At 39.1% G+C, this 12,700-nt stretch overlaps 1 protein-coding gene and 1 long non-coding RNA gene across 2 annotated transcripts; one reads left to right on the top strand and one right to left on the bottom strand.

Moving 5' to 3' along the window:
• The first annotated feature begins 9,327 nt into the window (after positions 1-9,327).
• On the top strand, positions 9,328-10,128 carry LOC107799437 (uncharacterized). Its single transcript, XR_001651117.2, has 2 exons — positions 9,328-9,576; positions 9,835-10,128. It is a non-coding gene; the product is annotated as an uncharacterized LOC107799437 (long non-coding RNA).
• Positions 10,129-10,994: 866 nt separating this feature from the next.
• LOC107799436 (protein FANTASTIC FOUR 2) lies at positions 10,995-12,297 on the bottom strand. The gene has a single exon (XM_016622549.2). It carries the CDS (start codon positions 12,002-12,004, stop codon positions 11,165-11,167), a length of 840 nt encoding a protein of 279 aa, XP_016478035.1. The 5' UTR covers positions 12,005-12,297; the 3' UTR covers positions 10,995-11,164.
• Between the last annotated feature and the right edge of the window lie 403 nt (positions 12,298-12,700).

The raw sequence follows: 12,700 nt of genomic DNA, 5'->3' as shown, positions 1-12,700 counted from the left end.
CTAATGCGTGCTATTCGTGCGGACAGCCTGGCCATATGATGCGGGATTGTCCTAACAGAGGAGGTGATGGTATGGCTCAACTAACTGGATCTATGTCTGGTTCTTCCTCATCAGTTCGACCTCCAGCATGGGGTTTTCAGCAGTCGACAGGTCGTGGTAGGGGTAGAGGTGCAGTGCCGAGTTCGAGTGGTGCTCAAAATCGAACCTATGCTCTAGTAGGTCGACAGGATCTCGAGTCGTCTCCAGATGTTGTTACAGGTATTATATTTGTGTTTTCTTATGATGTATATGCGCTGATTGATCCGGGATCTACATTATCATATGTTACACCCTTTGTGGCTAATAAGTTTGGCATTGAACCTGAATTGATAAGTAAACCCCTTGAGGTATCTACTCCGATAGGAGATTCTGTGATTGCTAGAAGGGTATATAGAGGTTGCACTGTGATGATCTGTAGTTGTCAAACCTCGGCAAATTTATTTGAGTTAGAAATGGTTGATTTTGATGTGATAATGGGAATGGACTGGTTGGCCTCATACTATGCAAATGTTGACTGTCGTACGAAGATGGTTAGGTTCCGATTTTCGGGTGAACCCGTCATTGAATGGAAAGGAAACATTGCTACACCGAAAGGTAGGTTTATTTCCTATCTTAAGGCAAGGAAAATGATCTCAAAAGGTTACATTTATCATCCCGTTCACGTTAGGGATGTGGAGGCGAAGCCGCCTACTCTACAATCAATCCCCGTGGTCAACAAATTTCCAGATGTTTTCCCAGATGAACTCCCAGGCCTTCCTCCTGAAAGGGAGATTGAGTTTAGCATTGATGTGTTGCCTGACACTCAACCGATCTCTATCCCTCCATACAGAATGGCCCCGGCAGAGTTGCGAGAGTTGAAGGTGCAGTAGAAGGACTTGCTGGATAAGGGCTTCATTAGGCCTAGCACCTCACCTTGGGGTGCGCCAGTCCTATTCGTGCGGAAGAAAGACCGGTCGTTACGGATGTGTATCGACTATCGACAGTTGAATAAGTCTACTATAAAGAACAAGTATCCACTTCCAAGAATTGATGACCTGTTTGACCAACTCCAGGGTGCCAAGTATTTCTCCAAGATTGATTTACGTTCAGGGTATCATCAGGTGAGGGTTAAGGAGAAGGATATTCCAAAGACGGCCTTCCGGACAAGATACGGGCACTTTGAGTTCTTGGTGATGTCGTTCGGGCTAACAAATGCCCCAGCAGCTTTTATGGATCTCATGAATACTATATTTAGGCCCTATCTTGATGTGTTCGTGATTGTATTCATCGATGACATTCTAGTATATTCTCGTTCGGAGGCGGAATATGTGGGCCACTTGCGGATAGTATTCCAGACGCTTCAGGATCGTAAGTTATATGATAAGCTCTCCAAATGTGAATTTTGGCTGAACTCAGTAGCGTTCCTTGGCCATGTGATATCTGACGAGGGTATTAGTGTCGACACTCAGAAGATCGATGTAGTAAAGAATTGGCCAAAACCTACAATACCATCAGAAGTCCGCAACTTCCTAGGGCTAGCAGGATATTATAGGAGATTTGTGGAAGGGTTTTCCTCTATATCATCACCATTGACTAAGTAACACAGAAAGCTACCAAGTTCCAGTGGTCTGACACTTGTGAACGTAGTTTTCAGAAGCTGAAGAATCGATTGACATCCGCACTTGTGCTCACTCTTCCTGAAGGAACAGAAGGTTATGTGGTATATTGTGATGCCTCAGGTATAGGTTTGGGGTGCGTATTGATGCAGCGTGGGAAGGTGATTGCTTATGCATCAAGACAATTGAAGAAGCATGAAAAGATTATCCAACCCATGATTTGGAATTGGCTGCAGTAATATATGCTTTGAAGATATGGCGGCACTACTTATACAGCGTCCATGTTGACATCTACACAGATCACAAGAGTTTACAATACATCTTCAAGCAGAAAGAGTTGAATTTGAGGCAGCGTAGGTGGCTTGAATTATTGAAAGACTACGACGTCGAGATATTGTATCATCCCAGTAAAGCCAATGTTGTGGCAGATGCTCTCAGCCATAAATCAATGGGAAGCTTAGTACATATTGAGGCAGGTAGATGGGGGTTAACTAAAGAGCTTCATCAGCTAGCCAATATGAGAATCAGATTGTTAGACTCTGATGACGGAGGTGTTACTGTACAGAATACATCAGAATCATCTTTGGTAGCCGAGGTAAAAGCACGACAATATGAAGATCCTATCTTAGTACGATTAAGAGAGAGCATTCAGCAGTGTAAAAGTATGGCTTTTGAGATCGGAAGAGATGGGGCACTGAGATACCAGGGCCGATTATGTGTGCCTAATGTGGCAGGGTTGCGAGAGAAGATTATGAATGAGATTCATCAATCCCGATATTCCATCCATCTCGGCTCGACAAAGATGTATCATGATGTCAAGGAGCAGTATTGGTGGGATAACATGAAGAAGTCTATTGCAGAATTTGTAGCCCAGTGTCCCAATTGTCAACAAGTAAAGATAGAACATCAGAAACCCGGTGGATTGCTTCAGAATATAGAGATTCCGACCTGGAAATGGAAGGTGATTAATATGGACTTCATTATTGGATTACCTCGCTCTTATCATAAGTTTGACTCCATCTGGGTGATAATTGACCGACTTACAAAATGTGCCCATTTTCTGCCAGTTAAGACAACTTACACGGTTGAAGATTATGTGAAGTTGTATATCAAGGAGATTGTTAGGCTTCATGGTGTGCCGGTATCTATTATATCAGACCGAGGAGCTCAATTTACAGCTAACTTTTGGAGGTCTTTTCAGAAGGATTTAGGCACACAAGTGAATCTCAGCACTGCATTTCATCCGCAGACTGACGGACAGGCTGAACGTACCATTCAGACACTGGAAGATATGCTACGAGCATGTGTTCTAGATTTTAAGGGAAATTGGGATGACCATCTTTCACTCATAGAATTCGCCTACAATAATAGCTACCATTCCAGTATTAAAATGGCCCCATACGAGGCACTATACGGGAGAAGATGTAGATCACCAGTTGGATGGTTCAAAGTCGGTGAAACAGAATTATATGGGCCAAATTTGATTTACCGAGCTATTGAGAGGGTGAAAGTGATACATGAGTGATTGAGGACAGCACAAAACAAGCAAAAATCTTATTCCGATGTCCGACGTCGTGATCTGGAGTTTGAGGTTGGTGATTGGGTTTTCCTGAGGATCTCACCAATGAAGGGTATTATGCGTTTTGGGAAGAAAGGTAAGCTGAGTCCGAGGTATATCGGGCCATATAAAATTCTTCGACGGATTGGACAGGTTGCTTATGAGTTAGAATTGTCATCCGAATTGGAATTTGTCCACCCGGTATTCCATGTATCTATGTTGAGGAAATGTATTGGAGACCCTTCTCGAGTCGTCCCTATCAAAGATGTACAAGTTACAGAGGACCTATCATATGAAGAAGTTCCAGTGGCGATATTAGATCGACAAGTCCGCAAGTTGAGAACAAAAGATGTAGCTTCCGTCAAAGTACTGTGGAGGAACAAAAATATGGAAGAAATGACATGGGAAGCAAAAGAGGAGATGAAGTCTAAATACCCTTACCTATTCCAGAATGAAGATAACAAGGATGCTGGTGAAAGACAGGATACATTGGAAGGTGAAACAGCTCTATGAGGTAAGCAATAATTTGAGAATACTCCTCCTTAATACAAAATAGTGATATGTAGATAATGTAAATATGCATAATGCTTTGTGTAGCCTTGTGAAGCCATATGTTGGGCTTAATTGCTTGCAAGTTTTGCTAGTGACCATTTTATAGGGGAAAATTGATCGGAAATTTCCATTGGAATCCACGATGATTTAAACTCCCCATGAACCCTTACATTCGAGGACGAATGTTCCTAAGGGGGGGAGGGTGTTACAACCCATATCCACATGTGTTAGTTCATTCCATATATTAGTTAACATAAATCCAAGAAGGAATTATCTTTGAGATGATAAGAAGTCAATCCTATTGGTCTTAAGTGATACAAGAGTGTATAAGGGTGATTAACAAGTATTAGAAGTTAAATGAATCAAGGATGTTGTAACTCGTATTTTCAGGTAAATCTAGCGGTGCTTAATACACTCAAGAGGTCATGTATTAAGGTATTTTAATCATATAATATCTGTATCATAAGTCTTGAAGTCAAACGAGTTATGAAACAAAAGTCGACAAAAGTTGTCTCAACTTAGGTTCATAATTTTACTTAAACATTAGGTCAAATGTTTCTAATCTTTTCTCCTAATTTACAAGGAATTACGGGGTGATATACCAACAAAATTAAATATCTATGAGTCTAGTTTCCAACGCATTAAACCGTTCATCGATACGATCTCGGAGTAGAGAGATATTCGCTTCAAGCCTTCTAAAGTGATTCTAGTTCCGAAAAATACTAATTGATCGCTAGTTTCGCTTTTTTGTTGTTGTGGCAGCATTGGAGGGATATTTCATGGAAATTTAAGGTCAAATTGGAGTTGTTATTTCTGTATAAAGGTAAGGAACCTCTTACTCTATATGTATTTAAGATTATCCAAGTTGTGGCTAAGCCATTGAAGCTAGAACTTGTGAAATATATATCGAAAGGCTTGGTAGTAATGTTATTGTTTTGTGGACTGTTTTGCGTTGCTGTTGGGCTGCGTATTTTACTACTGTTTTGTGGAGTTTTGGAGGAGTAAGGGTGTGGAGAAACACCCATATATATGTAGGGTTGTGGGATGATAGTTATTCGTAACATTTTCGGGTCGTTTGACACGACTACGGTGGTCGTCGTATGTATGGAGTGATTAGGCTGTGCGTGGACTATTTTGGGAGGCTCAATATGTTTATTATTGATGTTGTTTGGGTTGTTTGGTGACTTTTTTGAATGGTGTGAAGTCATATATATAGGGGAGGTGCTGTCCGTTTCATCGTAAAATAGGTTGTGGTCAATACATAATAGTTATGACGCTTAAATGATAAAGATAGTATCGTTTCTCTTATTGTAGACTAAGGAGTTTTGACAATTGCATAGCTTGAGATTGGGGAAGTATATACAAGGTATGTCAGGCTATCCCTTTCCTTCTTTTGCACGACTCCGATTGTACATAATGTAATGAACGAGCTTCCAAGATACTCTACTCTTAGAAGCTAGCAGTACTTACATTGTTTTCCCTCTTATGGAACGATTGATGTTAATGTTGCTTCTCTTATTCTTATGTTATCAATGTTGTTGGTACTTCCTGATTCTTATAAGGTTCATAGTGAAGAGTTAGTCCTAATAACGTGTATAGAGGATACCGACCTTATGTCACTCCGAAAGGTTTAGAATGTGATTCCATGAGTCGAGCATGCATTATATATATGTATCTATTTTACTCTACCGAGCCACGCTATAGTTGGCCGGGTACGACACCTATTGTGCAGCCACTGATCAGTTGGGTTTTACCGAGCTCCACGTGGCCGGGTACGATTCTACCGAGCCTTATGATGGCCGGGTACATTTTTTACCGAGCCTATTATGGCCGGGTACGATATGATGATGATGATTCCCACAGAGGCGAATGTTTTAAAGGTTTATGAATTTATACATATGTATCATGCATTTCATGTCAGTAGCCCTCAGAGGTACTAAGATGTTACAGGTTGTATATTCTCTATCCTTGCTTACATTACTGATCGTATTTATGGTTCACTGCCTTACATACTCAGTACTTTATTCGTACTGACGTCCTTTTATTTGTGGACGCTGCATGTCGTGCTGCAGGTCCTGATAGACAGGCAGGTGCAGCTCTCTCACCACAGTAGGTTGTCCAGTTCAGCGGTGATTGGCGAGATCCCTTCTCCGGACTTGCCTTGGTCTTGGTATGCATTTTTGTTATAGACATTATGTGTATGTCGGGGCCCTGTTCCGGCTATGTTGAAGCACTTATGTTCATTTAGAGGCTCATAGACAAGTGTCGACTCATGTATAGTTTAGTATGCCTTGTCGGCTGGTTTTTGTTATATAGTCTTTCATGGTAGCGTGGTAGTTCATACCTTATATGTAGTTTCTTGATTGTCTGGTCATCCCCTGCTATGTATGTTTATGCCGTCATATTTTATTGCTGGTTGTCCATGATCCAGGTCTACCATTTATATTGATCTCGTCAGCCCTAAAAGATAATAATGAAGGTTAGATGAAATGTACGTTGGTGCTCGGCAAGTATGGTCGGGTGCTAGTCATGGCCCTCCAGTTTGGGTCGTGACATGGATAGATGTTAAAAGCCACTTGGGTAAGAAGATAACATCGGAAGGCCCCCATTTATAGGGGAGATAGTATGGCCAGCAATGCCATCAATACCTTTGAAAGATGGATCAGCGGCGCAATCAATGCGTTATTGAAAGCCGAATCGACGGCGGTACTGTCGCTTTGAAGAATGGGAATAGACAGTGCATTGCATGACGCCGAAAAGACAAGTCCATGAGACGTCTCGGCTATCGCGAAGGCTTACGTCACGTGTTGACGTTGTCGGTATGACGCCATCATAGGAAGCCTGAAGAATCGGATGTCAAGGTCGTTTCTTATCGCTCCTCTCCAAGAAACGCGGGGACTATCTGTATACGGCGAAATCAGAGGATCTCATTTCTCGTCATTAAGGCATTTCAGAAGATTATCTCGAAACCTCGAGGCTACAAGGTTGTGGCCGAGTTTCCTCCCTCAAGGTTCGTCGATGCCCAACCTAGGGATAACGTTGGCCGCGACCACAAAAGATATGGGGAGTTCCCAAGGAGTGCAGCCAGGGCCGATAAAATCTGTCAGGCTAGTCTGAGGCTAGTCTGAACTTGCACCATGACATTAGCTAGTGTCACATCCCTACTTCTTTGTCATTAATGTATTTTGTACTATGTTGGGATTCCCCTCCTATATAAAGGGGATCCTTGTCATTTTGTAAGCCCATGTTGCTTCAGTTGCTCCAGACGATATATGTAAGAACATTATATTTACTCTCTAACATACTCTCTTGATATTATCGCTTTCATTTATTATCTTCATATTTGTTCATCATTTATTGCTTATCATTGGCCATAAAGAACCTCCGTTAATTCTATTATAACTGTTAGCCGTATTCCGACCCCTCTCGATAGCTCCCTGCCGAGCTCCGGAATCGACCTCGAGGCCCCGAATCAGCAAGCTCGAGGCCCCGATAATTGTCCCAATGGTTTGATTATCGCACTATCCTTAACTCTTATTTCGTTTTTAAGTCTCACATACATAGCAACGACTGTTTAACAACTAGCATAAAAATAGATCACGTATTTTAGAGTCTCATAAATAAATTTAATTGTTATTACCATTTTCACAGTAAACAATCTTTAAAAAAAAAATAGACACATGAAGTCTACTCATTTCATGCTAAGCTCTATTAGTGATAAGTGCAAATAAAAGACGATTTACTAATGATAAAAGTATGAATGGATAGAAAGCGCGATGTTAAGTAAAATTGAACAATTCGGATAGTACAAGAGCAATGTTGGACAGTTTCCTTATCATATTTAGTTCAAATACTTATTTTCTGTTTTATTATAATCTTTCTATCTTTCTTTTTGAATCTCATTAGGTCTTAGGTGAATGTTTTTTCATAACTCTCCATTTGACCTAATTCTTAATTCCCTTGTCTAGGAAAGCATCAATGTGCCGTAGGGAATGCCATCAGATTGAGCAACTTCACATGTGAAATAACATGGTCTCTAAGTATATATCTCAATGGACAAATTCAAAAAACAAATTCTTACACCCTTCACATGTCATTCACAAGTTAACTAACATCATATGCAAAACTATCTTCAGATGGGTCCAGTTTCCATAGCACTTACCCTAACTTCTTGAAGCTTTTCATTTCAACTTTTCTTGCTTTTGTAGAAAGGTTTCCCTTTAATTTTGCCTTTCAAAGCAATGCTCATATATGTAATTCCACTTTGTTTAGCACTATTTTTTATTTGTCCAGTCCAAAAGGAATGATATATTTTTATACCTTTTAATGAGAAGTTTTATAATAATGCAAATATTATGGCAGGTTTAAGATCACAAGTTTTAAAAGTTTTATAGTAACAATAACATTATGACATGTTTAAGACACAAGTTTTAAAAGCCTTATTTTCTTTCTTAAACGTCGAGTACAAAAGAAGGTGCTTCGAAGTTTAAGGCTCATCCATTCACCGTATGTCTATAATTTCATACATAAAGAGGAAGATTAAAACTCATCAATCTCCTTACCGTGCTCCGTCAGGGTCTTGATTCACGCTTCTCTTACTTTCCCTCCTTCTAGAAAAAAATGTTGAACAACAACGATCTTTCTAAAGTTAAGATAGCAGATCGGTCGACTGCGGGACGGGACCGGGAGCAGCAGTAGGAGAAGAGATAATCCCTTCAATCTACTCCCCTCGATCAAGTTAGAAATATCTTAAGAGAGGAAGAGAAATCATTTGGATTAGAGGCGAAACCCTTTTCCGCTATTACAGAGTTCTTCTGCTTTAATATCTGAAATCGAAGGCCGAGTCAAACTATGACAAACAAATTGGAACAGAGAGTTTTGTAGTTTGAGAATTTGTAATACATATCTTAACCTGCTCGGCAAAACTGTAATTCCTAATTAGTTTTTTTGCAGGCAAATTAAAGGAGCTTAATTAACTTCTATAAACTGATAATGTACAGCTATTAGAACATCTAATAACTAAAAGTGATTGTTTATAATAAGTATGAAATTAACAACCTGAAAAATGGGGCAACTAACCTGCTACGATATTATTTTTAAAAAAAAATATTGTCAATATATATAATTTAAATCTAATAAATATAGAGCTGGTACTGGTAGATGGACCACTTAATTGTTATTGGTCCCTTCGTCTTTTCTGGTATAGGATGGAAACCTCTGCCTAACCATATGAACGCCTGGAGACTGATCACATGACCATAATATGGGGTCCCTTATTAAAGCTAGTTAATTATTTCTAAATTAGGTATCATTTACAAAGTAATTAAGCATACATACAAATGATGAGAGACATGACCTAATTGTGTGCTGATCAACTGTTAATTTAATTTGTCGAGAGTTTTGTATCATGAAAATCCGTTAGTTTACCTTAAATAAACCTTTGATGTGAAATTTGAGATCAAAATATCTCACGAAAAGTGCGAACTTAACTATGTTAAAGAAGTAATTATCCAATAAAGGAGAAGCCAGCCCATTTTATATACTGAAATAACGTTTTCTTTTGCATAACGAAATAAACAGAGATACCATTAGGCAGAGATGCTGATATTGGCGTCTAGATTTTGTACAGGACTGTTTGTTGTATGTCAGTATATTTACTAAGGCATATTCCTCTTCGCGGTAACTTTAGCTTTCCTTTCTCTATCAAAGGGAACCTTAATGAATGGAAGGCTTGAGTCCACGCTCGGCCATTTAGGTGCTCTTTCCAAAGATATGGAGCATTTCTTCCTTTGCCCTTTAATGGTCCATTGTACATTCACATCCATTTCTAAGGTAACAGTCTCATTTTAGTTCCTAACTTCTTGTACTAGTAACAACCCTAGTGCTTCTTCCTCTGGGACCACATCCACAAAAACCGGATTTAGAATTCAACTTATGGAGTCGAGTTCGAAATTCTATCTAACCCATTTGATTTACAAAGTTCGAAATCTTTTACTTTTATTTATTTTGGTAGATTTTTAAACATATATACAGGATTTGAACTAAAGACACTGGCTAACTTCTAGCTTACGTCCACCCCTGCCTGCACAGGAGCCAGGAATGCTAAGAGTGGCATACATTCAAACCTGCACGCTGAAGCACTTTTTTTGAGCCACAATAGCGTCCACACGGAGAATTCAACAATTTACATATGAAATTTTTTATGTTTACTTTATCTGCAGTATAGTTTTCAAATATATCATTTGTACTCTTCAAATATGCTGTTAACTCCATGTTGGGTCCTCCAAAAAGCATTACTTATCCGGCATGCAACTGATGGCATATTTGAATTGTCCGAGAAGAATAAGTTTTCAACAAAGGGGATTCAATTGAACTCCTTTTCTACCTGCACCGTCCAAAGTTTATCAAAACCCTAATAGGTATCGAATGTTTAGGGCACATGGACATGTGATATTTTGCCATCAGCATATGATGCCAGTCTAAGAAATGACAGTTACAAGGCTTACGTACACACCAATAGTACAAAACCCCACTTCCATTAGCCATGGGGGACATTGCTGCTATATATGTTTTAGCTTCCTGTCCCAAATTAGCTCCCTATTGAGTACTATAGTGGTAATGGACCAATGGACATGCATGTGATATATTCACAGATATTATTGATCAGTGATGGAAAAGTGACGCCATTAGCTGTGATCTTTGATGTTGAGATTTTGAATGCAAAGATGAAGGGTTGGGGGAAAAGTCATCTTAGTACAATCTTCATGATTATAACAAGTAACAAAAAGGGCCCTCTTCCCCTTTTCCCATGTTTGAAACAGTTATTAGAACCAATTGTTAGATGGAATATGCTATTTTCATGTGGATGAGACCATCGATAATTTTACCCTAAAAAGTGTGGTGGGTATTAGATAGAATCCCTTCGGTCCTTAATTTCGAGTTTTGGAAATAAACAAATTCCTAATAGGAAGTAATTTCCCTTCAATAAACCCTATGCAGTGCGAGTCTGAATTACTCGGACCAATGATGTCGAATATTGGATGCATTAAGAAAAAACCTATGATAATATCAAACCCCCACCCCCACCCCCAAAAAAAGAAGAAAAACCACCACATTCATGCATTGCAGTTATGGTAGTTGGTTCGTGATGACAGAAATATGAAATACTATAATAATATTGTTGCTTGGTCAGTGTCCTCACATGGTTGCAACTCATACAATAGAAGTTGTAATAAAAAGTTATAGACGTGTTCCAATTAACAATAGAGTAAATTGGATCGCATGTCCAATAACCATAATAACTACCGGTTACATAATCAAGTTAAAAAACTAAAAATGAGAAAAACATAATATTAATATAGTAGCAACAATAGGCGAGGTCTCGATAAATAATAGTAATAGGAGAGTAATGTAGTAGCATTTAGGAAATAGCCACCCAAAATGGCTCCCAGCTTGGAATCCCTTTATTCCTACTCTCACTTGCTTTGCACCTACTTGCTCTTGCATACTCTCCTATCCCAATATCATGACTTCCTAATTTTCTACTACAAATTTCATGATTTTCTTCACCACTATTTTCATCATCATCTTCTTCTTCTCCAATGCTACATTCTTCATGTCTTAACAAGGAGAGCCTAAGCCTACCATGGGCACGTTCAGCTTGCAAATAAGAATAGATTTTCACTGCTTTTAATACTAAACGACCACCTTCCCGATGAGGTCTAACTTGAACACCTTCATTCCCACTCATTGATGTTAGAGGAGGTGGAAAACTACTTGTCCTGTTGAATTGTTTCGTGAATTCTCGACTTTTTGATCGTGGAAAATTCGTGGACATGAAATTAGGAGAGAATTCTTCCATGCTTTCACTAATGTCACTGCCCGTTTCGCTCCCTAAGCTTTCAGTGCACATTTCCAAACTCTTTGTATTGAGAGAAGAGGACTTCACCATAGGATGAACATAAACTTCTTCATCGCCTTTTTTCGGGTGTTCACATGGATTTTCCAGTTCGTGTATGAAGCTCCAGCCACGAGACACGTCACTATTTTCATGTTGATTTTGCAACTCATTGAAACTAAGCCCATTTTCTTCTTCAGTTTCTGCTTCTTGTGGAGATATTTTAGACATTTGAAGCAATGTGGTAGATTGTGGGAAATTCGATATAGGAGGAGGCAATTTGTTCATTAGGACACGTGGTTCAACAAGTGTAGGCTCTAGACAAGATTGAAGACCTTGATATAGAGTGGAAGTTGAGGTCATGTTGTTTTACAACAATATGCAAAAATAAAAGAACAGGGGAAAACAGAGGATTTGGTCTACTTTTAACTAGAAACTAGAAATGTGAAATTTTTTGAGTGTTGAGAAATTCATATGCTTAAATGAGGATAAAAAATTTTCTAAGTCATTGAGCCATGTTTGGTTTCTAAAATGTACCTAGGTGATAAAGCTTATGAGGGTGGCAAATTGAAGGTAAAAATGAAATAATAAAAAAAAACAAGGATGGAGAAAGGGAAGGTAGAGAATGGATAGAACATGAAAGAGAAGTGAAAGGGGCAAGGTTGAATTTATAGGGACTAAAAAGTAACCACTTGAGGGGTTTTATTTTTCTTTTTTTTTTCTTTTTTTTTTTTGGGGGGGGGGGGGGGAGAGGTTCTCAATTTGCAAAGAGGAGGAGTTGAACTTTTGGTGCCACTGGAATTATTCAGCTTTCACTCTGCCACACAATAAATTGAGAAAAGGAACAAAGAAAAGTGGGAAGCTAGAAATAATTTGAAGTTGGACAAAAGCTCATTGGTCCTTTTTGTTTGTGTATTATTTTCGGGGTATTTGCATCTATACCCACTTTTGTGTAACATTTTAATTTGTGCCCGCTTTGCAAAAAAAATTGCAAGTGTACCCGCTTCTTCGCATAACTTTAGCACACGGGGCTGAAGTAGCAAAGGCAATCACGCAAAA

Source organism: Nicotiana tabacum, chromosome 22 (assembly GCF_000715075.1).
Source record: "Nicotiana tabacum cultivar K326 chromosome 22, ASM71507v2, whole genome shotgun sequence".
In the NCBI taxonomy this organism is placed as follows: Eukaryota; Viridiplantae; Streptophyta; class Magnoliopsida; order Solanales; family Solanaceae; genus Nicotiana; species Nicotiana tabacum.
Note: the sequence above shows the minus strand (reverse complement) of the source record. Positions and strands in the feature narration are given on the sequence as shown.

Bases quoted from the DNA above. Each gene is read 5' to 3' on its own strand.
- LOC107799436 (XM_016622549.2), bottom strand. From the start codon at position 12,004: ATGACCTCAACTTCCACTCTATATCAAGGTCTTCAATCTTGTCTAGAG.